General features: G+C 43.0%; 2 protein-coding genes across 3 annotated transcripts; one reads left to right on the top strand and one right to left on the bottom strand.

Annotated features, from left to right (window-relative positions):
* Nucleotides 1–7,654: 7,654 nt before the first annotated feature.
* Nucleotides 7,655–15,124, top strand: LOC105049814 (uncharacterized). The gene is made up of 2 exons (XM_073262179.1): nt 7,655–9,638; nt 14,759–15,124. Exon 1 carries the CDS (start codon nt 7,798–7,800, stop codon nt 9,508–9,510), a length of 1,713 nt encoding a protein of 570 aa, XP_073118280.1. The 5' UTR covers nt 7,655–7,797; the 3' UTR covers nt 9,511–9,638; nt 14,759–15,124.
* A 1,072-nt stretch (nt 15,125–16,196) lies between these two features.
* LOC105049797 (uncharacterized) lies at nt 16,197–21,065 on the bottom strand. 2 transcript variants are annotated; one of them, XM_010929556.4, is made up of 3 exons: nt 20,669–21,065; nt 18,191–18,318; nt 16,197–17,073 (listed from the first exon to the last, which is right to left on the bottom strand). In XM_010929556.4, the coding sequence occupies exons 1-3, from the start codon at nt 20,931–20,933 to the stop codon at nt 16,402–16,404; spliced, it is 1,065 nt and encodes a 354-aa protein (XP_010927858.1). In that variant the 5' UTR covers nt 20,934–21,065; the 3' UTR covers nt 16,197–16,401. The 2 variants fall into 2 exon arrangements, with proteins under 2 accessions (XP_010927858.1, XP_010927859.1); XM_010929557.4 differs by having other exon boundaries at nt 18,191–18,315; nt 20,669–21,063.
* Between the last annotated feature and the right edge of the window lie 6,333 nt (nt 21,066–27,398).

Below are 27,398 nucleotides of genomic sequence, written 5' to 3'. Positions count from 1 at the left end.
GGGACGATACTGCTGAGGTACAGCTCCGGGTACAGGGCTTGGACCGCATCCCGACCGTCCTCGTACCCCATCCGGTACGACGCGAAGCCGGACTCCAGCATTTCCTCCCGGTATTGGTCGGTGGCGCGAAAGTCGTCCACCGCACGACTGGCCGACTCCTTCGCCGACCTCACTTCCGCTTCCGCCCGGCCGAGCGAGTCCCTTGCCGACTCTGCCTCTGCCTTCGATATGTCGGCGTCGGCCTGGGCGATTGACAGATCTTCCTCAGCCTTGGCAAGTTTTTCCAGCTGACTCGAAGCTGCTCGCGCTCACCCTCGAGTTCGATGGCAACACCGTCGCGCTCGCGCCGCAGACGGTGCACGGTTCGACCCTTGCGTTTGGCTTCTTTTTTGGCCGACCTTAGCTCGGACCCGAGGCGGGAGACTTCGTCCACCAACTTGGCCTCCCGGTCGGCCGACTGCTTCAGGTGGTCGACCAGCATTGCCCGGTCGGCTTCGGCCGCCACCGACCTTTCTTTCCAAGCCGCCCGGACGTTCCCGAACCTCCGGTATCCGGCTTCGAGTTCCGACATGGTGTAGATCAGCTGCCGACGCAAGCGTTTCGTCAGGAAAACAAAGTAACGAAAATACTAAGGAAAAACGAGGCGAAGCGGGACTTACCTCGACCATGGTCGGGTAGAATGAAGATAACATCTCGGTCACTTGCCGAGACCTTAGCACCTCCACGTCGGCTGGGAGGAGGATTCCTTGGCACAGCCTCCTGGCCAGGTTGTGATCGGCCAACGCCGACGCCCCTTGGAGAACTGTGCGCTGGACGGCACGGTGCGACTCCCCGACCTCGCGTCGTCCGCGGGGTCCATCGGGGCCTTCCCCCGATCGGCCACCCCGACCGACGGAACCGGCAGGGAGGGGATGCTCGAGTTTGAACCGGCACCCCCCATCGCGGCCGCAGACGCCGTCGGAGGGTGTTCGGTTTCCCGAACGTCCTCCGGTGCCACCCCCGCCGATGAGGCCACCGATGTTCCTTCGGCCGCTTCTTCCACCGGCCTCTCCCCGGATGCGCTGCCGGAGCCGCGAGCGCTATCACCGGCTCCGATTGGTCGATCGCCGACGCTTCGACGGTCGGCGCCGCTGGAGTGGGCTTCTTTGGTGGACGCGAAGGCCCTGCCCCCGACGCCGGCCTCTTCCTCGCTGCGTACTGCCGAATCTCGGCGTCGGTTGGCCGCATCCTCGGAGGTATCCCTGCGATACCGACAGAAATATTAATCTGAGAACCGGAATAAGGGCTGAATGAAAAGAGGACCGGGGGATCGGGCGATACCTAGTCGGGGGACCAAGCTCAGGCCGGCGTCATAGAGAGCTTGTTCGGTAACAAGCTCCCTCTGCTTTGGAACCGACATGTCTTTAAGTCGGTGGAAGTCCTCCCGGTCGTCTGCCTCCACCCGGCTGTTGTCGTTTGCTTCGGTTCGAGGCACGCCCCAGTGGGAAGGGAAGCCCCAAGAGAAGGAGATGAGATGAAGAAAAATTGGTTCTTCCACCCGTGGATGGACGATGGAAGACCAGTGATGAAGGAAAGACCCTTCCGGGGGTTGAAGAGCCACCACCCTCGGGCCTTAAGGTGGGGTCGGAGCACAAAAAATGCCCGGAAGAGCGAGATGCGAGGGTTGGTCGGCAGAAGCTGACACAACAGTGCGAAGCTGATTATCAGTCGGACGGAGTTCGGCGCCAGTTGCGCCGGACAGAGTCCGTAATAATTTAGCAGATTCCGGACGAACTCCGAAATCGGAAGCCGAAGACCCGCGCGGAGATCTTCGACATACAGCGTCAGTTGGCCCGGCGGAGGGTTGTTAACCCGACCGCCGGCCCCTGGGGCGGAAAGTTGAAACTGCTCCGGGATGCGATACTGCTTCCGAAACCGATCAACGTTCGGCCCCAAAGCGAGGAAACCTCAACTTCCAGAGTCGACCGGGAGTCATCGGTCGGATTTTCCGACCGAGCTCCCCGAGACGGATTTCCGGCCATCGCACCAGAACCGAAGGAAAAGCAAAGAAGAAGAGGAAGAAAGAAGAAGAGGAAGGAAGAAGAGGAGATCACAAACCGAAAATGGACCCTTTGGGGAGCGGGAGGAGAGACGACTGCCGGCGATGACGGAGAAATCGCCCGGACAGAGTCTCTGCAGCAAAAACGTCAAGAATGGGGTTTTGAGTGCGGATGGTCCTATATATATAGGGCCGTCCGACGGCCGAGATGCCCCCGCGCCGACCCAGGTCTCACGGATGTGCGACACGTGGCGGCCTCCGGGCCCTCCCTTCGGCCCGATGATTCAGCGCGCCCATCCCGGGACGGCCGCACCGTCTTCATTTAATGCGAGGGGCGCCGGCCCAACCACCTCCGACACGTGGCGAAAGAGGCCACGATTCCGAATTAAAGCACCCGCGGCGATTCGCGTTCCCGATGGGACTCCTGACGGTGCCCCGCGCTCCCAGAATCGATGCTGGGCGACGATTTGCGTTCCCCAGAAGGCGCCGGACATCCGGTCGTCTGACACAGAATCGTCCGGCACCCGACCACCTGACGCCGACATGACACCTGACACTGACTGGACGCCTGACGCCAGCGGATCGCAAGGCATTCATAGGATGCCTGACATCGCATCAACCCGCGGTACGGTCAGAATTGGGCAAACGGTGATTCCACTCCTTGTCGCCCAGCGTCGCTGTCCAAGCAATGGCATCGGCCAGCTCACCGTCCGACTCAGGAGTGGAGGGGGGCAACTGTTGGGGAATACCGACCGTCCCACCGACCGACTGCCGGAGGGTCCGACCGACCGACTGCCGGAGGGACCGACCGACTGCCGGAGGGACCGACCGACTGCCGGAGGGTCCGACCGACCGACTGCCGGAGGGACCGACCGACCGATCGACCGATCGATTAACGGCCCCTTCCCGTCCGTGGATATGTCGATCGGGTTTCCACTCTCCGGGCCAACTGAACCAGGGAGTCTGATGGCCGACTCTCGCAACATGACTTGCTGACCGTCAAAGGGGCCCGAATCTCCACCCGACGCCACATAGATGGCCACCGACCTAGGGTCGGTCGACTCCTCCGATCGTCGTACAGCCGTCAGAGCTTGTCAGTCCTGACAGCAACATGCGGCACTGCCACCTAAGGGCATTATCCCGCCTGGGGCATTGTCAACCCTAGCGATTTGACAGCCCCACGACGATATGACACTTTTACGGCGACTCTGACAGTCTACAGTGAGTTGACAATTCCTCAATTGTCCGCGCCATTAATGACGGCGCCATACCACGCTCCACTATATAAATCGGGGAAAGCAACAGTGCAGGGGACCTCCACTTCGACTTCGAAACCACAGGCTTGCTCCCCCTCTCTCTCTCTCGATTGAGCTCTCTTCATTTCACTATTGCCCAATCACCTCTCTGACTTGACCATCGGAGGGTCCCCGCCGGAGCCGCCTCCGGTCAGTGTGGACTTCTTTTTTTGCAGGCGCTCGTTTCCCGGCGATCAGGCGATGGGGGGATTGGCCGCAACATCTGTTATCATTGGCATTTGGATGTTGAATTGAATAAAGTTCATATTCTCCATATCAATTGTTGGTGCGCTCTGGTTTTAAAGTTATACCGCAAATTATTGACCTGGTATCCTGCTGTTTGAGATTCAAATCAAGAATTTATTATCCTTCTCTTTTACCTTAATTGTATTGGGTTTTGATCATGGACGGGTATACATTGGAACTATCTAGTGATTGCATGTTTAATTACATTTGTGTATCTTGATTATGGTTGTTGAATTATAAGGAGGCAAAAATAATGAAATTTTGGTTTGATGGAAATGAATTTCTTCTGTTGATATCAACCATCATTTTATGCTTTGGGGACCTTCTTTTACTGAAAGGTGGATACTGGATGTCTCTTGTGTGTGACATTATATTCAAAATTTTGAAGTTGGGATTTGCACTCTTTTCCTTTTTGACAATGAGAATGTGGTAAACTTTAACAGTGAGAAATGGTCTTGTTTATTTGAATTTGGTTGTAGGGACCCTACTTTGCTATAACAATTTCTGAATTGTAACGGTGGCTCCATGTTGACATACAATTAATTTGCCATATGCCAGAAATAGAGTGATGAGTACAGAGGTCTGATGGCTCCCTCTGATGTTAATGTACTTTTATTCTTTGAGAGTTCTCAATTTATTTGTATTTCAGTGTGCCAAGGGAAGTTTGGTATTTGTTCTTAATATTACTTTTCCTTATTTCTTTTGGTTGATGGATTTAGTTTGTTTTGTTTGGTTTCTTATTACTTCGCTTATTCTTGAATGAACGAAGAGAGGGGTGGGGTGCTCCTTTGCTTTTGGTAAATAAAACTGGCACATGCAAATTGTTCACCATACATATCCTGGATCATACATAGAATTGTTACAAATCTATCAGAGTGGAAAATTAGATGGACTTGTCCACTAGATTTTAGACTTTCAAGAGTATACCAGCTCTGTTGCCTTAATGCAGTATTTGGATCCAGCATCTTAGGAGAGAACTAAATTATCCACCTAAATATTGACAAGTTTTAGAAGTTTTCCTTCTGCCCCCATTAATGTTGTGATTCTTTCTCCTTGAAAGAGAAAAGGAACAAGAAGGAAAGGAATTCTGTTTATTTGGGTTGAGCGCTATGCCCCCCAACAACAAAAAGGGAGATACATATTTTTGTAGGATTTATTTTGGTAATTGGATTTTGGGGCATGATATGATTTTTGTAGGGTCATTCATCAATGACTGTGCAAGTTGGTACAATTTAAATTGCTTGTCGTTTATGCTATTACCAAATAACCAGGGAGCATTTGAAATCAGTGTAAGATTTCATATGATGATAACTGGTTACCTCATGAGTCATGACCCACATTTTTCTATATAGGCGATTTAACAATCAGTTCATTTGAGAAAAAGATGGTTAGGACTTTGAATCCAATAACTCTTTGAATGAAAATCTTGCCACAATAAACAAAAATCAGCTACTTGTTCTATTGTGATTGTAGTTAAAGAAACAAAAATCAGCTACTTGTTCTATGGTGATTGTAGTTAAAGAAAAGACTGGCAATCAGGCAGGTAGAAACATAGCTTTGTCAGAATGATGTTCTTTGATATAGGGCTAGAGTTCTTTATCTAGTGTTGCAATTTATCTAACTTAGCTAGATATATGGAGCCAATTTTTGTTTCAGGTAGAAGCTTCAACAGCAAGACCCATATTGAATGCAAAAGGTCCAATTTCTTCTGCTTTAAATCTTTCATCTTAGTTGCAACCGAGAGAGCCACATGGAGATAATCTCCAACATTAGTTTTTCGTTTTCATTAGTTTGCACGTATTTTTGATGGGCAACTATACAAGCTTGACTGTATAATAAAGTAAAATAATCAATAAAACAATTACTAATGATGGAAAATTTGATTGTCTTTTATGCAAAAATAGAACAATTTGTTCTCTGATTCACCTTTTTCAAGAAGAAACACAGGATGTTTTGATCATAGATTCCTATGATTTACCTTCTGCTGTATGTTCATCTCTTATCGTCAAACTTTGTTTTTCATGTTAACATCCTGTATATGCCTCATCCTAAGAGGATTTATTTACTAATTCTTATTCTGTACCAAAAAAAAAAAAAAAAAAACAAAACAAAAAGAAGTTTTTTTTTTTTGTGATGGAGACAGAATGATAGACTTCAGATCAGTCTATTATTTGGTGCATGACCTAAAAATGTGATGATGTTGGATGTAAATGCTTTTGATCTTTTGGTTAGTATTTGTTGTTGCCTGTTTCTTCTATCACTGTTGTTCATAAATTGTGCAGAGATGATGAACTTTTGGATAAAAAATAAAATTGTGAGGTCATTATGAAGATCAGGTAAAGGTGATGAAACCCAAGCACATGTATATCTTACAAATGCAAGTACTAACTGAAGATGTCGCCGTTTAAAACAGTACTTATTACATCCAGAAATACTTGGTCACCTCCACAACTTCATATGAATGTTTAAACTTTTTGATGTTTTATTTTCATACCATCAGATCTAAAACTGTCACTTTGCTTCCTCTTCCCTCTTTAACATAATCTGAAAGATACATAAATGGTTGGCGAACAGACTGAGTGAATATGCAAGCTCATTAATTCTGTCTCACTGATCCATAACTCTTTTTCTGTCCCATAAAGCACTAATCTTCTACAACATTTGACTCACTAATGTCAATGTTTTCATTGAATTAACTCCTTTCTGATATATTCTTTGGTAGTCCATCTTTTTCTATCATATATCAAATGCTAGCTGCAGGCCTAGTTGTGTATAAGCACAGAATAATGTGAAGCTTTGGGTAATTAGTAGTGCACTCTTCATATTGTCACTAAACTTAGCAGGAAAATAACTGGGATAATATTGAAATGCATTTCTTACCTGTCCATTTTATCTCTAGCTAAGCGACTTGTATGGAAGGTTCCTTATTTTGTTGCTCACATGAGGGTTTGGAACCTGAAAGAAAGCAAGGGCAATCTTGAAGGAAAATGACTTTGGTAAAGAAAATTTACATGCCTGAAGTCACAAAAAAGGTCTAACAGCAAGTGATCATTCATATGGAAATTTGCCCATACTTTTAATAAGGTAGGTCAATCATGGTTATACCTATGCTAATCAGGTGGGAGACCAACTATGATAGAAGAAACACCAGTCTAATGCCATGACGGTCTTCTTGCAAGCAAAGAAGTCAATCAAAAACACAGGCATTATCAACTAAACAACGTAACCATGCACTAACACCAAAACTTATATAAAATTAATTCAAATTTTATGGAAACATATACATAAAAATAATCTTTACAAAAACATATATTTAATTTGCATGAATTATTTATGCCTTGGTTGGGAGTTTGGAGAAGAAAAGAAAAAAAAAAAAAGTGTCAGAAAAGAGAAAAAAAAGAAAGAAAAAAAGTATATTTGTTTCTCTTAATTGTAAGTTTAAAGAAGAAAAAAATAATAATTTCTTTCCTTTTTATTAAAAGCAAAGAAGAAAGGAAAAAAAAAATATTACAATCTTTTTTTACTATTATATCATTGAAAAGAATCCACCAAATTTCAAAAAAATACTCTCAAAAAAACTTTATTTTTTTATTTTTATTAATTTTTTTCATCTACGAGAATCTCAATCAGATAGAAGATTTAGGTGAGATCTTTGAAATAAATTTTAAAATTAATATATAATATTATTTTTATTTTTTATTATTAAAAAATAAGATGAAAATTATAAAAGATTTATCAATTTTTATTTTTTTTTGAATTCATTTGATTTGGAGGAGCAAAAAATTATGGGTTTGAAGTGGTTTATATATTTTTTTATTTTTTAAATTTATTTTATAAAAAAATTTAAGTATAAAAAAAAATTATTATTATTATTTATTTTTTTCTTCCAACCAAAGCGTTGGAGCCGTGGAATTGGATTCTGAAATTGGGGTGGAAATGAGTGAATTCCATTTGGTTAGGGAGAATTTCATTCCGATCGGATACTTAAATCCATTATTCCATCTCGGTCACGGACCAAACGCACCCTGAGGGTTTTAGCCATCCGGACGCATCATATTAAACCCCCTCTCCCTCCCGAGTCCCAACTAGGGTTTTCGCCTCCTTGTTCAATTCGCCTTCCCACCATTCTCCTCTGTCTCTCTCTCTCTCTCTAAAGTTCTCTCGTTGGAGGAGAAGAGGAGGAGGAGCCCAGTCAATCATCCATCCATCTCGATCCCCATGTCCCTGTGTCGCCACCTCCTCCGCTCCCTCCGCCGCCCCTCCCCCAAATCCTCCCTCCTCCCCTTGGCCGCGGTCGTCGCCGGTGATCCGCAGCAACCCCCCTTCGCCCTCACTCTCGCTCGCTCCTTCGCCTTCTCGTCCGCTGAGGAGGCCGCCGCCGAGCGGCGCCGCCGCAAGCGCCGTCTCCGCATCGAGCCCCCTCTCTACGCCCTCCGTCGCGACCCGAACGCCCCCCGCGCCCCGCCCGACCCGAACGCCCCCCGTCTCCCCGACTCCACCTCCGCCCTCGTCGGCCCCCGCCTCAACCTCCACAACCGCGTCCAGTCCCTCATCCGCTCCGGCGACCTCGACTCCGCCTCCGCCACCGCCCGCCACGCCGTCTTCTCCTCCATCCGCCCCACCGTCTTCACCTGCAACGCCGTCATGGCCTCCATGCTCCGCGCCCGCCGCCTCGACGACGTCGTCGCCCTCTTCAGTTTCTTCTTCAACCAGTCGAGTATCGTCCCCAACGTCGTCTCGTACAACATCCTCATCAATAGCCACTGCGACGCCGGCCGCGTCGACACCGCCCTCGACGTCTACCGCCACATCCTCGACCACGCCCCCTTCTCCCCCTCCTCCGTCACCTACCGCCACCTCACCAAGGGCCTCGTCGACTCCGACCGCATCCAGGAGGCCATGGACCTCCTCCGCGAGATGCTCAACCGCGGCCACGGCGCCGACTCCCTCGTCTTCAACACCCTCATGGCTGGCTTCATCGACCGTGGCAACATGGACAGGGCCCTCGAGCTCTTTGACGAGCTCCGCGAGCGCTGCCTCGTCTACGACGGCGTCGTCCACGCCACCCTCATGGAGGGCTACTGGAAGCGCGGCATGCATAAGGAGGCCATGGAGTCCTACCAGTCCCTCCTCGACCGCCAGTTCAAGATGAGCGCCGCCACCTGCAACACCCTCATAGAGACCTTGCTGAAGCACGACAAGCGGACCGAGGCGAACAAGCTCTTCGAGCACATGCTCGACAACCACACGCCTCCCAGCTTCATCGCCATGAACACCGACACCTACAATCTCATGGTGAACCAGTGCTTCAAGGAAGGGAAGTTTTTAGATGCCCTCGAGGTGTTTCACCGCACAGGGAAGAAGCCATGTGCTATGGATGTTGGCTGCTTCAACAACATCATTGGAAAGCTCTGTGAAAACAGCCTCCTTTTAGAAGCAGAGAAGTTGTTTGAAGAGATGCCTGGCAAGTCGGTGAATCCAGATGCAGCGACCTATGGGTTTTTGGTCGATGGGTGTTTTAAAGAAGGGAGAGTGGATGATGCCCTGCGGTATTTTGAGAAGATGGTGAGCATGGCAGAAGGGGCTCCGAAGGTTGACGTGGGATTCTACAACAAAATGTTTGATGGGTTGGTGAAGGCAGGATTGGTCAGTCATGCATTGGAGATCTTTGGAAAGATGGGAGAGAGAGGGCTTAGGCCAAATTCAGTGAGTTATGAGATTTTGGTTAGAGGGCTATGCAAGGAAGGAAACCTGGACCGAGGACGGGATTTGTTGGAGGAGATGGTGAGGAGCAGAATAGCTGTGTCACCTGAGTCGCATGGGTTTTTATTGGATACTTTCAGGAAAGCAGGACGACATGATGAGATAGAACGTCTGTTTGCTAGGAGTGCAGGCAACTTTCCTCCTCAATTCCAGCGGGTAGCTGCCTGAACTACAATCTTCTATTCTTCATGAAGCCCCTGTCTTCTCATTCTTGGGGGAAGAAACTGGCTTGTGATTGCTCCAAGGGTTGTCAGCTGGACATAAATCGACAAAGGGTTTTCTGATGTATTCTTAAGGTATAAATTTGAAGTGAGTAGTTTTCTTCTCGGGAGTTATAGTCATTAAAGTATTAGAGCCTGGTGTTAATTGTTGAATCACGCCTTTCTTATCCATAATATTTATAATTTTTGTGTATTAACATTTTAAAAACGATTCAGTCAATGATATAAAGGTTCATCTTGTCTGGTATAAGTACAGGAGTACTTTATGGTGACTTGGCTTGTCTGTTGGTTTACGCTGTTTATGTTTGTGACGTTGATTAGATATTTTGCATTACATCTCTCTCTCTCTTGTGGTCACCTCCTCCTCCCCGTTATGTATGTAAAAATTGGCGAGTGATGTTTGTATTGAGCAACTTGTCTCATTTTGATTGAAATATCTACTTTGACTTGCTTTCTTGGATCTGTTATTATGAATTTGCTTTTAGAAAGTAAATAAATTAGTAGGATGCATAACGTATGCTAATCATGTTGGGTAAGCACTTTCAGAAAAGTGGTTAATCATTATATTTAATTGACCTATAGAGAAAAATCAATTTTTTGATGTTATCACTTGGATAATAGTCAACATATACCATGCAATCCGTCATGTGAGCCCATCATTTAAGTTAAGCCAGCAAATAGCAATGTTGGCATATGCCTGTGGAGGATAAATTGGAATAATGTTGTTGATGCCATCATCCAATATCTGATGAATATGAGTCTTTTTCAAAGGTTTTATGCACTCCTGCAATTCTTTCTTTAGAAGAAAAGGTCCAATATTGTTGTGCTATGAAAATGACCTTTCATTCCTCGAAAGTTGCTCTTGTTCTAATTTTCTTTAATGTGGTTTTAAATGAATGTAATTATACTATTGCTTTCCTTTAGATAACATAATTTATTGTTCGGTCAATTTGCGTCACTTATTTGACGAGCTATGTGAAATGTATGGCATAAATTCATTTTGTAAGTTTATACATTTTAAAACATGTTTGAACCAAAGTGTAATTGGTTTGGGGGCTTCTAACTGTTTGTTGTATGAAAAATTTTGGTTGAGCCATTAAAACTATCTACTTTTTGTCAAGCACATGATGCATAACTAGACCTCAACAACATAATCTGTTTCATTTCATAGAGATCCTAAATGCTGCAAATCATGATTAATGTTGTGGAACCTAAATTTGAACCTGAAATTAAAATGCATGTTGTTGGGTTTGCATTGGCAAGGTTGTAGCCTCAAAGTAGTAGGAAGGAAATTATATATGTGGATAAGTGCTCATTTGTATAAGGGGCACATGATTGTTAGTCAATTAGCCCTTCTATGGTTCAAGTCAATATAAATGTAGGAGTTGGGGGAATTATGCCTGCACATTTGCATCACAGTTGTAGACAACGAAACAATTCTTAGTTTTGGTGCAACTTATTGAAATGAAACCCATAAATGTTTTAGAATTATGATAAATAAATGGAAGCATAGTTTTTTTCTTCGCTTTTTTTCACACTTTGAATTAAAGTGCTTTTATTTGGTCTTAGATGTAATTGGATCATTCTTTATTGTGCACATATGTATAGGTGAGAAGCATAGATACTAGATTTATTTTCAAAAAAGTTGTTGAAAAGGGTTAGGTCTTCTTATTTATTTGTTGAAGTTTCTGGCTTGGGCATATGTTATAAATGGATTTTGAGAATAAATTTGGTTGTCCCTTTCTTTCTTGGTTACTTCATTATAAGTGCTCAAATTATAGAGTTTTTGAAGTAGGAGGAACCTTTTTCTTTTTTGTGGTTCACCTTTAGAGAGATTATCGTGGATTGAAGTACTGTACCATAAACATCCTATCAACTACTTGTCCTATAACGCAAGGTACTTGTGCTGGTGTGCCCCTTGATATATCATATTGGCAGATGGTACAATATCTGAATTTTGCTATGCCAGCACCAGCAGGTATACGGTGTGACAGTATGATATATACCAAACTAATGCATATGTACCAGTAAGTTGCCGGTATCAAGACTTTAATCTTGGCTACCATGCTGCTATTGGATGGGATAATGTGTGAGTGAGGTCTACAACCTAAAAATTGACTAGCAAAATGCTAATTATTCTATAGGATCCATTTATAGTGAATTTCCTCCCTTCTTTTCTAAATGGTCTTTAAATCATCTATCTACTAGTGTGCTAATTACCTGAGTATGATCAATCATGCTGCACAGACATCTGAATATTTTTAGTTTAGGGTTGCTGTCCTGTTAAAGCTGGTAGGAAGTTTGGTAGAATGGTTGGTATCTTGTCATGGAAAAAATAAATAATGGGTGGGTAGTTTTATAAGGAGATAAAGTTCCTCTCCTAATTCTGTTATGCTTCTGAATCCAACTATCATGTATATCTGTAAAAAGATTATAATTTTATTTTTTTATAATTTTAAATGTTGTTATATATGAATGCTAAAATGAGTTTGGGTGCAAGATTGCTCCCAAACTCGTATGGCATATGCTTCCAATTTTAGTTACTGTGGTTTTACTTAGATGCTTGTCATGGATACCATTACCAAATGTTTAGGTATACCTGAGTGTATGAGACAGCCAGCTATAGAAAACTAGATTAATTGCAATTCTACAAAATATGTTATATGAAGGTAAAATCTTTGAAAATAGTAAAAGATGTCAATTGCTAGAATAAATTATTAGATGGTGCTTAATATTAAATATTGCATTTATACCATATTAGATTAAGAAAGTAAGAAAAGTCATGGTATTTCACTAGAATTAGATACTTTAGGCCAATAATGCTGAAGACTTGGACAATTTAGATTTAAGATAGCATCGTTTGCACTAAAGTGTTTCTTAGCATAGCACTTCAAAAATGAATAATGTTACTTTCAGTTGATGGAGACAAGATATTTCCAGGTACCATCACTTGCCCAAATCTATCCTTCAACATGGCACTTCAAATATCATATCGAATATTGATGCTTCCAATTAAGGCTGAGCACGGATGGGTTTGGTCGGGTTAGAGAAAAATTTTATCTGATCGAATCCAATCGGATTGAAAAAAATTCAACCGGCTACCGACCGTTTATCTTATAAACCATTTGAAACGAAGTGAACAGTTTGTAGCGGATTCGGATGGATTGTATCGGTTTGGCTTCAATATTGATCTAATGTTGATTTTAAGTCCAATGTTGGCCTATTTAAGCTTATTTGCTTTTTTTTTTTAATCAATTTAATGCAAAAAGGTCTAAACCTTATAAGTTGTAAATTTTGGATTTATTTTTGAACCTGTACAAAACAAAACAGAAATAGGAAAGATTTACTCATCTGAAAGCAACTACATCTGAAAGCTTTCATTTAGAATTATCTCAAATTAATGTGCTTTCATCATCAATTCAATATTAATATTCCATGAATCCAAGTAGGTGACGGGGTATTTTTTAGAATGAAGTATTGAAATCTAAATGATGCCGTCCCAAAAATAAAATACAGATGGTTTTAAAATACTACATTGATTGGGTTCAGTTTCATACAGATAAAAGTGTAGGAACCGAACCCGACCATAAATAACCGATTTTTTACAAATCCCAATCCGATTCCACTCGATTTATGTCTTTCAACTAACCGAAATCGATGTTTATTGCGTTGGCTTGGGTGGATTTCTTTGGATTTCAGTTATTTGCTCAGCCCTACTTCCAGTTGTAGGCAAGATGCTCCAGTTTTGGGGTGTTAAAGAGTGTTATGCTATGTCACATCAAAATGTCCAAAGATGTGGGGTCCCCAGAAATTCTGAAGCTGAACCAACAATGCAGCACAGGTGGTTAGGCTAAGTTCATAGTTGTTTATCCAACCTTTCAGCAGTTTTTAGCTCCTTTTTTAGGGTCAAAGGGGTGATAAGCAAACTTGAACTTGTAGGTGTGATAAGCAAGGTCGAAGAACTAAAGAGTTCTTTTGGAAAGTGGGTAAGATTGAGGGTGGATGTGGCTATTCGTGTTGAACACAATGGGATGTTTAGAATGAGGCCAAAAGAAAAAAAAAAAAAAAAAAAAGAGCCCAGCATTGACCCAATGGATTTAACCTTGCATGGGAAGTCTCTTTTTCAATGGTATGGAATGAGAGATGAAACAATTCATGGAGAGGGGTTAGAAGAACTAGATTTAATAGAACTAGAGAGAACCTTAATGCTATGCACCATGGTTTTCATGGTTTAAAAAGAAATTCTATATGCCTGAGAACCATATGAGATAGAGGTGGTATGTTTGGATCATCAAGGCATTTGAGATGAGTTCTTTCTATGAAGGTTCTTTTCTCATGATTATGATGGTAAGAGAGTATTTTGTACAAGAATGCTTTGTTTTGAGGGATGATCAAGTACCATCATTTTGGCAAAACTTATAAGATAGGAAGATCTGGATTGTATATTGAACTCTATCAACTTTCTGGTGGGCATTAGCACTTGTGATAAACAGAGAGTGTGATTCTTGAATGATGGGTTCTTGGAGCTGTGCCAGATGTACAGTGTAGGTCTTGAGTGCCCCTGCTCCCTGTGCACCTAACTGCTCTCCTTGTTGTGTGGGCTTCTAATGTTGTCCCACCTGTCAGCTCTGCAAAGTTAGGGGTGCTGTGAAGTGCATGGTGTGTGCAAGTGGTTGAGACCTACAGAATAATGTACCTTTAGCATGTGTCTGGTTCCTAATGTGCATGAAGAAAATAACATGCTCCATTTTTTGTTATATTTTCTGCAATATATTGGTCAAAAACTAAGAGGTAGTATGGCTTGACCTATAAAATCCTTCAGAACTATAGAGCTCTTCATCAATAAAGAAAATGGAGGTGCAATCTTATTCCTTCTGCATTTTGTGAGAAATTTTGTGGATTGAAGTTGGTTTGTGTGGATATACACTTTTTAAGTCTTGTCTGCATTCAACAGAATATTACTAATGCCCCTCTCTGAAGAATTTAAGAAAAAGGGTAAACATGTATGCATCCATAATTCAATGGGTGTCCAGTTTGGCCTCCTTGGTGCATGGTGTATTTGAATAACCTCGGTAGCCCACTATGGTTAGCAAGGATCTGATGATATGTATTGTAGATTCATCCAATAATTCATTTGTGCTATCCTGTACAATAATGCTAACTGATAATTGCTTTTGCATGGTATGCATTTTCAGTGCCAGTCCTAATCATCTATGTTGAAGACAAACATCTAGTCTATGGATGCCTTGAAGAGATACGTGTTATATGTTGGAAAAGCCTAGATTGGCCATTTTGCATTTCTTAGTTATAACTCTGGTGACAAAGAAGCACTTGATACTGCGAGGTGATATCAGGAGGACCTTGGTGGACTGCGCCTCTCTGGTAGTCAGGCATGTCTACCATGAGATGAATAATACGGCGGATTGGGTTGCCTCTTTCATGACTTAGCATTCGGTGGACGTCCTATGGACTGACATGTTGGCTACTTCAGAAGACTTTAGAAATATTTTGTTTTCTAATTTTGTTAATTGTTCTTATATAAGACTTGTATGAACTATCTGCTTTCATGAAAAACAAAAAAAAAACAAAAAGAAAAAAAAGAAGCATTGGATACAAATAGATGATGAGTTAAGAGGTAGGGCTTTGGTGAATGTGGAAAAAAGGAATCTAGTGAGTTTATCATAATGTTCGCTGAAGGTGAGTGGAACAGGGCTGATATAAGGGGATTGCTTTTATTCTTGTCACAGATTCCCCTACTTTGCTTAAAGAGAGTTCATGTTTTTCTTAAGTTACATAGGTGCAAGTTCGGTTTTAGCTAATGCTGATGCTTGTTTTGGCCCTGCATACCTTATCAAACTCATAAGAAAAGGGAAGAAATGTTAGGCCTGACAGAGAATACCTTTACTGGAAGCTGTCGAAGTATCTGTGATCCCTAGTGATCAATTAGTACATGGAAGATATAGTGACATGTTAGACATACGGTTCATTTATTTCTTTTATATTCTTCAAAAAATTGACATTGCAAGGAATACAGGGAGACTTTATTTGTAGTTTTCAGAGGTAATTGTTGCTGCTGTACCTTTTTAAACTTGATTTTAGAGGAGGTTAAGCTGCTTCTTGGGTATTGCATAGGGATGGGGGCCGGGTGTTGGTGACGGAGCTGGTGCTTGTCATTTGACGCAATCAATAAGCTAGGCATTTGTTGGTGTGGTGGATGTAGGCTGCTATTTTCTTCATTAGGTTAGCAGATTGTTTTTTCTGCCAAGTTAGCAGTAGACTATATTTTCAGTCTGTGAAGTGGAAAGCATCTTGGTGAGTCTTCATGAGTTGCAACATTGGTGTGGATATTGTCTTACATGTATATATAGATGGTGATTTGTTGAGACTATCTGCTTGCCTGTATGTGTATGTGAATGTGTGTGTGTGTGTGTGAGAGAGAGAGAGAGAGAGAGCATCCAGTATCAAGAAGGAGAGGCCTTTTATTTGCATGGTGGCATTGGAGCGTGCAATGGTCGAATCAAGATTTTGCATGGCAGTTAATTAAATTAGTTCATCCAACAACATTAATAACAAATCAGATTCTCCAATATGATTTGGAAATGATCAATCCACCAAGCCATTTAAATTCACAAATTAAACTGAAATGCTACCATCAATCATTCTGCAAAATTACTTCCGGAAAGTGCCTTTATCATATAAAAATGAGAAATTACGTACAAGAAACTAATCCTAAAACTTTAGGGAAGAAAATAATTAGTCCTATAAAGTTCAGTTTGTAAGCACCTGCTGTACAAATGATTCCAGTATTTGCACTGGATGGCATCTCATGCAACCTTCTTCAAAAGCTATCCTGCTTCGGCTTCCTACTCAATTCTGAATACTGCCCCCCCATCAGCTGCAAAATCTCCTCCCACAGATTTGATGAAGAACCTGCCAACGCCTCATTAATCAAATGCGAGCTACATGCAGCAACAACCCAGTAACCCAACCTGATCTCCTCTTGCAACTGATCGAACTGCCACCCAGAATACCCAACGAAGAATCTGAAATCCTGGGGTCCAAGCAACCCTTTCTTGATGAGTGCTGCAGCTTCATTTAAGCTGTGCCTGGCACCAAAGCAAATGCCTGGGATCACCTGTTCAAAGCCTTGTACTGATGAATTTCCACTGGTCTTCAGCAAGAAAATGCTAGCATCTAGGGGGCCCCCAAAGTGAAGCGAGCAATCTGCAAAGGTGGTTGCGAGGTCAGGATTGGATGGCTTCATATGCTTGATCTTCCTGTCGAGGGGGCGGTTGAGAATGACTCCAAAGGGGCCCTCTCTGGGGTCTCTGCTTCCTAACCGGAGGAGGAGGACAACAGTTCTGTCAAAGCTGCTTAATCCATCGAGCTTCTCCGTTGCAACTAACAGACACCCAGTTTCCAGCATGGAAAGTGGGTGTGCCCATTTTAGACCAAGCTGCCGGGATGAGGCTGTATCTTTCGCAAGAGCATCAGGATCCACCAACTGCAACTGAGTAAGCAAAGGAAAGGGTTGTCTTTCATAAGTCATGGACATTGACACTAAGTGATACACTAGCTAAGCCACCATCGATGCTTGCTACTTAAACAAGCCAAGTTGATTACAATACAGCAATTGAGATCATGAGCACTGCTAGAGTAGTTAAAATAAAAAAAAGTTAAATGAGCATAATTCACTTAGGTCAATGAGCATAAGTTATCAGAGAGGCAAGTCCTGAATTAACCAGTGCTATAAGGCACATCTAAAGACCATGTAGCCAGCTCCACTTGATTTGTTCTTTTCTTGGCTGCTTGCATAGGTCGATATTTATCAACTATGGTTGCTTATCAGGATGTTAGTTAACCGGTCCAAAAATTTCATCATTCCAATGCAACCTCACTCACAAACTGGGGCTCCATTATGTAAGAGGAAACAGGGTTCCATCCACACCGACATGTGCATTAAAAGAGTTGTCCATGAGCCTAGAATATTATTCTCAGGAAAAAAAGAATCAGAGATCTAGTTCAAGTAAGGTTCTTATTTGGTTAAACCTAGGTTACATTTTGCTTGTAAAAAGCTTTAGTTTAAGATTTATGTAAAACAACTGAATAGGTGTTATATCCACTGGCAAGGACTTACAAGAAAACCATGCTAACATACTTTGTTGCAAATAGCATGGGAATTTGTACCCCCCCCCAAAAAAAAAAAGCATTGGAAGTACATTTTTCATTTATATAGCTTTAGGGAGGATGTGAACAGAAATGAATTGGGTGGACAAAATTATTTTGAATATTATTAAATAATCAAATAAATATACTTGCTGATCCAAAGTGTAGTTTAAAGTATCTAATTAACAAATGTACTTGCTGATCAAAGTGTAGTTTGAAGTATCAAAATTAGATTGAGTAGAATTTGACATTGCAAAACCATGGTAACAACAGTTAATAACTGAAGCAAGAAATGCATGAGAGGCATTGTGATGTGTCACAAGAAGTGCGAGTCACATCCAAGGAGACTATCCATATTCGAAAAATAAACTCACCATTATATGAAATGCTAAAAATTACCTCCACTATAAATGACTATTAAGTGGAATGACTAGCTACACTATTTCAACTAGTCAATTCACCTGCTCATCATGCACAAGTTTTGCTCTGAAATCTCGCCACTCAGACAATGTATAATGGGACTTGTGGGTGGAGTCACTGGATTTTGATTCAGCATCTCCCCCAGGAATTGATGGATCATCATTTCCTGCTAACCAAACAAAATCAAATTTACCACTACTGTATCAATATCAAAATGTAATAAAATCTCATTTCAAGCATCAATGGAATTGAATATGGAACACATTCATGATGCAAGATAATTACTAGAAGATCCAGTTCCATTAAATGAAAAAGTAGTTTAGAAACAAACAAAAGGATGCAACTCTAGATGCTAGGCTACTTATGTTTGATGATTTATAAAAGAAAATGAGATTTGAAATGTTGGTTAAGAATTAACAAGCAAGTAAATGGATAACTGATGGACATATCAGCAGCTAGATGACTGCAAGTCATCTCAATGGGTTTCCTCAAGGAGTCATGACCTAAAGGAAGCAGAGGCATACTCGTCTTCTCACCTTGGAGTCTCACCATTAGCTGAGAGAAATCTCAAATTCTACCTTAGTCTGCCTCAAATTTGTCCATACATTACATGTGTATATTGAAACTTTTAAACCAAACAAAACCTTGATGAAGATGAAATATTGAAGCTAAAATTCCATAGCGCGACAAAACCTGTACTTTTCATGATCTAAACCCTGTTAGCTCTCCTTTTAGAAAAAGAAATAAGTTCTTGAACTCTCATCCCTTGTTGATAATCATCATCACATGCCCCTTGATAAAGGGTTCCACATCAGCAAGAAATTGTTTCTTTCAAGATGATTGTTGCCGCAGCATGATGAATCTACTTTAATGCACTTTCATTGCATCCATAGGAGTCTTTGAAAGATCATTCAGGTTCATTCCTTATTAACTTTATTAGCCGCTGTTTTTAAAAGCAACAACCTATGCACCTAATGACCACCTAGGTGCTTAATTTGGCCAGGCTGCCGAGCCAGGCCCACTTAAACCATACTTCTTCAAGGGTTTCTCTGCCATTTTCTTTCCTCTTTGCCATCTTTCCCTTTTCAAGCCTCAAATGGGACATTTGGGAGAGCACCAAAGGCTACCAGCAATCTGGTAGCAATCAGTGTGCCGATCAACAACTATCAACAGGTCAGCCTGCACATACGAGGAGCAGCAGCAGCTGCAGTTGCCAGAACCAGTGCCAGGTGTATGTATATTTGTTTTCTTTCTTCTTCAGACCCATTTATATCTTCCTCTTCTCCTTCCTTGCATTTTTCTTCCTCTTTTTCTTTTCCTCCTACCACTTTTTCATCTAGGAATTATTTTTTGCTGATAATTTCCCTTTTGTTCTGCTACCTAACCTTTGTTTCACTTGCCTCACCTCCTGCTTCTTGATGGTTGTGGGTTGTGGCCCTGCAGCGTCCTGGCTGCCGCTTTTGGAGCACTTTCCTCCCTAGGCAGCTGTCTAAGTGCCCAGTTGTCTCCCAAGGCCATGCAGAGAGTTCACCACCTAGCCTCACTTAGGCAGTCACACAACCTTGTCCTTAGATTCTAGATTTGCACTGTTTATTTGAAGCTTAAATGCTTGATCAATAGTTTTATTGGCATAGCTTCCTAGATTCGAAACTGTGCCCAAATTCACTGCCTGAAATATCAATGTGGTGTTAAGAGTTTCTTTTTCTGCAAAATCATCACCTTACATCCTGGTTACCTATAAATCGATATGCAGTCTATGACAAATCTCTAAAATCAATAGAACAACCTCCTTCAATACCTCCTGGTGTCAATCCAGCTTCCAATGACATGCAAACTCATTTCTTCAATCTGACATCTGATTTCATATTCAAAGGGAAAAACTAGAAATATGTTGATCCGGGCAAATGCATGCCTAACAAGCAAAAACTCTCATACTCAAGGTAAGTATGGATGAACTTCAACAAGAATACACACTATTTTGTAGGTGCCATTGGAAAAAGATATAACTGTCTAAAGAAGGGATAATTTTCATCAAATCCTGCTGCAACTGTTGTCAGAGTAATAAAACAGTACTTTCATATGGTTACAGCTAGGGAAGATCAGATTATTAAGATACAAGAAACAATCAAACTCTAACCGTTTGCGGAAGCCAAACTATTTGTCAAACCATCTTACCAGAATGTAAAATCCATGTCTGGAATGGAAAAGAAACGAAAACTATATACCCAACATTCAATTTTTTCTTATTTTAATGATTCTTTTTTTTCCGTTTGTTAATCTGAGAAACCGATAAACTTAATTTAACAACCGAAAACCAAAAAAAAAAAAAAAAAGGAAAAAAACCTCAGAAAGATGCTTCTTCTTTTTATACAAATACATTCTAAACAAAACCAGCCATAACCTCTTCCCCCTGATCACAAACAGAAAACACCACCCATCTCAAAAAAATCCTCTAAAAACCAATAATTCCAAATCAAATGCGAGAAGAACACAACAAAAATAAAAGGGAAGACCTTTACCGGAAGAGGAGGGATTATCATGGTCCTTCTTCTTGCCCGAGGCCCTCACCACAAAAGACCGATTCCCCAAGGACGACAACCTCACGGCCCCCCTCGCCGAAACTCTCATCTCGAACCCTCCGCCGAAGACCGGGGCCTCCTCTTCGCCGCCAAGAAGCCTCCATCCGGCGTTCTGCCTCACGGCCAGCAGCCTCTTCTCCAGCCTCTTCGTCGCTGCCCCCAAGACGAGCCCTCCGCTCGTGGGATTGAGAGCGAAGGCATCCATGGCCGCGCTATTGATCTCGGAATTCTTCTCCTCCTCCTGAGGGTTTTATTCTGGAATTTTGGATTCAATTTTCTAGGAGGAAAAGAATTTTGGATGAGGATGGAGACAGAGAGGTAGTTTTGTTCTGATGGGAAGAGGAAACGTGGGAAGCGATGAGGCCAAAGCGGGGGTGAGTACTGTGGATGTAAGGTCACCACCGGTGACGGTAAGCGTACTTTTCACTTAGTACGGTAAGTTAAGCGGGGTCGCATTTACCGTGTGATCCAGTTAGGAGTTCTCGGCTGTTGTAACGGCCTCGGAGGCCTATCTCTACCGAATCAGTGTTTTTTTTTTTTTTTTTTTTTGACTGAAAACAATAAAAAACACTACCGAGTTAGTGTTGGCCACGTTTGATCTACCAAGGGGAGGCCTTTCTTTACGTATTTTATCCCAAAAAAAATTTCTTGCTTTTGGTGAAAAAACCTTTACGTAAAGCATTATTTATGTATGCGTTTTTTTTTTTTTTTTGTGGTGTTTTGTTGGAGCAAAAAGCTGGAATAAAACTTTAGGCCAGCCAAGCGCCCTTTGCAAAATAATCATATTTTGAGTATAATACTATTCCATCATAGGGCCATAAACTACTCCATACCTATGTTGGAATAGTATTATGCCCATTATTTATACCCACTTCACCTTTTTAAGATTACACATCTAAAATTAATTCTATTATCTATTATAATTATCTAAGTAATACAATATGACAATCAACATTATATATACTATTATTAGCACAAAATATTATTTTTTGTACGAAGGAATACATTATAATATTATAATATAATTATGGATTAATATATAATATTTCAATATATCTTCGTATGTTATAATAATTATTAATAATATTATTATGGCATAAGAATAATATAATAATGACATTATAACAATTATAATAAATTTATTAATATCTATTATGTTACTAGAAAATTATTAGTTATATTTTTAATATTATAAAATAATATTAATATTATATAATATTAATATTAATATTAACATGTTTAAAGTTACATATTAATTATATAAATTTTTAACATTAATATTATAATATAATATCATCACAAAATTCTAATTATATATCATAGTGTCATATGTATTGGGACATATTTTATCTGCCTGGTGATGTGTCCGACACATGAAGATGTAGCGAGCACATGACATTGTGACTTGCCAATCCAGATTGTGTGATCCAAAAAAATATCGCGCAGCACCTTAAAAAGCTTCACGGACCTCGACTCTTATTCGACCACTTAAAAGAGGTTGAATGCTCGACGAAATTTACATCGTCGCAACCATCGATCTCACCTGACCCCTGCTCCAGTCTTTCGTAGGCTGCATCAAGGTTTCAAGAGGCCTCTGGCATGTGGGGCATTCCGATCTAATGGCCGATGATGTTAGCAGCTTTTTCTCACTCGTGGAAAACTAGTCCCATCAAAACCAACTGACACCCATTACTCTGACCTCGTGATGGCCACCTTTCCGACGGGCAGCTGAGATCAAGCGACCAATCGTCTGACATTCTTCCCCTCATAAAAGGGGAGCCAGGCCAATACCAGAGGGGGAATCTTTTTCTCACTACCCTCTCCCTCCTCTATTCTCTTCTCTTCGAGACTTTGCTGACTTAGGCATCGGAGAGACCGTCATTGGAGAACCCCCCATCATCTTCTCTGACGTGTGAGTGCTTCTTTTGGAGGTGCTGGAGACCTTGGTCAGCACTCAAATGCTCCAGCACAGCATGGAGGATCTGAGCTATCCCGCCACGATGGTTGACTTTGAGGAGGAGTGGCAATAGATTGATACTAGAAGGAGGACGGCCACTGTGCATGCCCCATTTTCTGGGAGAAGTAGTGAGAGTCTGGTGGCAGAACTATCCCACCATGTCACACTGGTGGTCCCTCCAACATAGCATGCTTGATGCGTGAGATGGCAAGGATCGGCCTTCCTTGAGGGAACAATCGGTTGATGTCTTGATGGAGCAGATCTAAACACCCACGCCTATCGCATGGTGGTTGGGTGAGGTGCGGCGAAGGCCCAAACTCCATCAACAACTTTCCTCGATGCGACTGTTGGGTCTATGTAAACAAGACGAAGCGGAGGTATTGATACCCAAACACGACTTGAGCCTTCCGCCTATGGTCATGACCGTGGAAAGAGCTCCGTACAATCCATCCTGATCCCCCTCGAAGCCTAAAAGAGACGGTCGACCATAACGATCATCGGCCCCACCATGAGATGGCACCAGTACCATCCCTGACAAATGGGAAGGCTTAAGGGGAAGATTCGAGAATTGAAGCATTGAACCGATGGACTCCAGGTGGGGCTAGCTATCAGCAGGATGACGGCTCCAACCCCAGAACTCTACCACCACCCTCGAGAGAGATTCAGAGTGGATAAACTCCATGTTGATTTGAGATCCCACCTGATGAGCCACATGACATACCCATCGACGTCTTGGATCATCAAGAGGACTAGAGCAGGTGGAATGGCATGTCGGCAGAAAAGAGACAGGATTCTTTGGCGGGCAGGGGAGCATGTGCGAACATGCACACATGGCCCCTATAGGAATGAAGTCCTCCCGACCGTGAAGGCACCCAAAACTTGAAGCTTGCATCGACATCCCAATAGCTTTGTTATAGCAGTGATGTTCCGAGTCTGATGCCCCTCCTCGCCTACGAACGAGAATAGTGAGTGCATCATCAACGTCCACCTATGGAAAGGATTGGGAGTTTTGTCGCCAGCTTTGGTTCGATGCCCTTCATCTACGAGCAAGGATAGCAAGCACATCATCGACCTCTACCTACGGGAAGGATTGGAAGTTTCATCACCAGCTTCGGTCCGATGCTCCTCCTCACCTATGAGCGAGGATAGCAAGCGCATCATTGACTTCTACTTGTGGGAAGGATTGGGAGTTTCATTGTCAGCTTCAGTCTAATGCCCCTCCTTGTCTATGAGCGAGGATAGCGAATGCATTGTCAACCTCCACCGCTGGAAGGATCAGAAAGATTGTCACCAGCTTTGATCTGATACCCCTCCTCGCCTATGAGCAAAGATAGCGAGCGCATCACTGACCTCTATCTACAGGAAGGATCAGGGGTTTCGTCGTCAGCTTCGATCCAATGCCCCTCCTCATCTAGGAGTGAGGATAGCGAGTGCATTATCAACCTCTACCTACGAAAAAGATCAGGAAGATCATCACCAGCTTCGGTCTGATGCCCCTCCTTGTCCACACATGAGGATAGTGAACGCATCGACAACCTCCGCATCTATGGAAAAGAATGTGGAGAGTCCTCATCTCTACATCATGCAAATATTGCGTGCCGGCGAGGGGGCGAAGCAAAGACCTCTCAAAGCCACACGAAACATTACAGTAATAGTCATTCAGAGTGCTAAAGAGAAGGAAAAAAGAATATTCATTTCTTGGAAGCTACATCACCATTACAAAGACAACAACCACAAAGAAGAACCATAAAATAGGAGTTACATTGGCGTCATTGGTTACCCGCTGTGGGATCAAGCTCAGACTGCACCCCAAATTGACTGGAGATGATCAAGTAAAGTGCTAAGTCGGCGAAGGTCGCAACCTCCTTAGAGGGCACTTTGGCAGCATGGTGGGCACCCTTCTCAGAGATATGTCCACCCTCCAGATGCCTCACTAGAGACTATGGAAGAAGCCATCTCAACGAGGTGGGAAGAGTAGCCTCATGGAGAGGTTGAAGACCTCTCGATCGGGTGCTACTCAGAAGAAACCTCTAATGACCGCTGTGCCGACTCTCTTATCAGAGCGGCGAGAGATTTTCAATATCTCCCATGCCAAGCCAAAACCTCCACCATAACGGCTCTCACCCAAGTGCCTAGTGACTGTCCAATCAAAGACGTAAGCTTCCCCGACTATGAAAGAGACACCCATCGTGTCTTGACAGCGATGGAACAGCATCACCGCAACATGGGGGGTCACTGACAAACCTTGGCCCAAGGGTGAGGGGGAGTCTTTTATAAGAAAGGTCAAGGTTGAAATCTTCCAACCACTCCCACTGACCAGGCAACAGGTGTCGCCGAATGAGTGGTCTCAAAAATTGCCTAAACTGGTGGCCAAAGACCCAAACTGACTACCCCGGTAGCAACATCATTATCCAAAGCGCGCCAAGGTGAATGCATGATGCCCTCAGGATTCTACGAAAGTGACCCCCCAGGTGCTAGGCGGACGGGAATCACTACAATAGTAGGCCAGACCCATCGATCCTCCCTTGGAGGGGCCACGAGATTTTTGTGACTCTGTGAAGGTATCGGATGCCTTCTTCCATGGATCCTCCCCGATGACCCTTAGGAAGGATACGAGAATCCGATCCTCTGACCTCCCACAGAGGACTCCCTTGAGTGATGAGAAGTCAGCCAGTGGTGTGCCTCCCTAGCTCGAGACTACAGACAAAGGATGATGATAGTACCTCCACCAATGTCAAGAGGGGTGAATGTCGCTGAGAATAATATATGGAATGCCTTGACGCTGTCACTCCAAAAGTCCGTGCCCTCAGTGAACCTACCACAATACGGGCAATGAAGTAAGGATATGGGGGTGAGTGCCTAGTTTTCTTCCTCAATGAGAACTTTACAAGGGACAATGCCTACCTCATCAATCGAGGCAAATAGATGCCTGGGTCGGGAGGCCAAAGTCAGACTTTGGAAGAAAAAGAGAGGAAGAACGGCGATAAGAAAAAGCCCTACGGGATCGTGGAGCTTCAAAATAGGGAGAATAGAATCACCCCAGACAACCGCAGAAATAGTGGGGATGAAGGTTCCTCCACAATACTTTCACTACTATTCCCTTTCTCTGACCTACACCTTGGATCCTCATAAAGATCAGAGACCAAGACTCTGTATGCTGGCCCCCAAAGATAAGAACACAATAAAAATAAAGAAAAATGTTACCTTCTTTCATACAATAGCGACCACGACATCACGGAATACTATTGGCTAGAAGACAATCCTGAAGATCTCACCCACTATGAGTACCTTGAGAGCAGGAATGGGGATCTTTGGGGCACTCATGGTGGATCAATGTCGAAGCAAGGGGCAACAACCTCGACAACGACCCAAGGAGTGGAGCCATGTATACGACCTTGGAACCATCTTCAGCCACCAGGGGGAATAGGAAGCATGGAAGATCGAGTGACAAGCTCCAAAGCCATTGGTGTTTGGTGTGAAGAGGTGCAAAGAACTCCGTTCAGCAAACTCGGGCATTCGCGATGAAAGAAACTCTCCACCACAATAATCCATTATATTGTCAAACGAGTTGGAGCTCGATCCCTGCCATGAGTCATCGAGGCAAGAGTTCAAGATAAAATAGTATATCATGTCGGCTATAGGTGGTTGATCACTACAGAGCCCGTTCTGAAGTCGATGCCACCTGACATCTCTCAACCTAAAGATCCTAAACTCGGATGGACTAAAACACCTAAATCTGCCAAACATGATGGATGAATACTAGGTTGGGAACCACCGAGTTAGTCGATAGAGATAGATGAGCTTAGGGCCCATATGTAGCAACTCTCAGCGAGAGCCGGCCCCTGCATGCTCGATACTCCAAAAGATCTTGGATATACTGTCGATAAGTAAGACCATTCTATGCATCCTTATCTTCGATAATACTGTTCCTCCTACAAGAAAATCTTATCGTAAGTTTCGAACGAACTAAAACTCATCACCGAAGTAACCCCGGAGATGCCATGCAATGACTTCGGTTCGATAACCAAGTGACATCTCAAAGGAATCTCTCATAATGACATCAGGACAACCATGCAAAACACAAATGGAAAGTGAAGAAATATTTTATTGAGGAAGAAGAATTCATTATAAGAGGATTTCGACCAGATGAAGTTCATGATTACAAGACAGAAAAGACCTTAAGCACGGCCACCATCTGAGCCCCATGCGGGGTTGGTCCGACAGAAATCATGAGACTCGACAGTGTTTGCTTCACAACCCTCAAAAATGCTTTGCTTTCACGATAACATCCAAGGAGGATCAAAAGGCTACACTAAAACTATTCGAGCGAATCAAACCATCCTCTGAAAGGGTTCGAGCCTCTCCCAAGGAACAACATCAAGAGCAATCCTAGCGCCTGCCTAGCACCCATCGTGCAACTCTGTGAATGGAACTGTAGAAATTTTCAACACCTTTCACCCCAAATAAAGTCACCATCCAATGCGCTCCCCTCCGGCATGCTCCTTCGAGATGAACCTTGTCCCCATAGGGATGCAAGAAGACCGTGCCAAGTGAGAGCAAGCAGTAGCAGTGCTTCTGCAATAGGAAGGACAACATCTGGAAAGGGCTACCAAACAATCTTGACCTCAAACAGCATGGGAGGCTCCTTTTATAGATGAGTCATGCATCTATGGCCTCCAACTGCTCCACTGGCCATAGGACGCATGTCGTCGG

The sequence above is a fragment of the Elaeis guineensis genome, chromosome 8, assembly GCF_000442705.2.
Source record: "Elaeis guineensis isolate ETL-2024a chromosome 8, EG11, whole genome shotgun sequence".
In the NCBI taxonomy this organism is placed as follows: domain Eukaryota; kingdom Viridiplantae; phylum Streptophyta; class Magnoliopsida; order Arecales; family Arecaceae; genus Elaeis; species Elaeis guineensis.
This window is presented reverse-complemented; position numbering and strand designations above follow the sequence as displayed.

Coding starts and splice junctions, on each gene's coding strand:
- LOC105049814 (XM_073262179.1), top strand. CDS start 7,798: ATGTCCCTGTGTCGCCACCTCCTCCGCTCCCTCCGCCGCCCCTCCCCC.
- LOC105049797 (XM_010929556.4), bottom strand. CDS start 20,933: ATGGATGCCTTCGCTCTCAATCCCACGAGCGGAGGGCTCGTCTTGGGG. Junction 18,319..20,668: donor TGATAATCCCTCCTCTTCCG/GTAAAGGTCTTC, acceptor TTGTTTGGTTAG/CAGGAAATGATGATCCATCA. Junction 17,074..18,190: donor AACTTGTGCATGATGAGCAG/GTGAATTGACTA, acceptor TTGCTTACTCAG/TTGCAGTTGGTGGATCCTGA.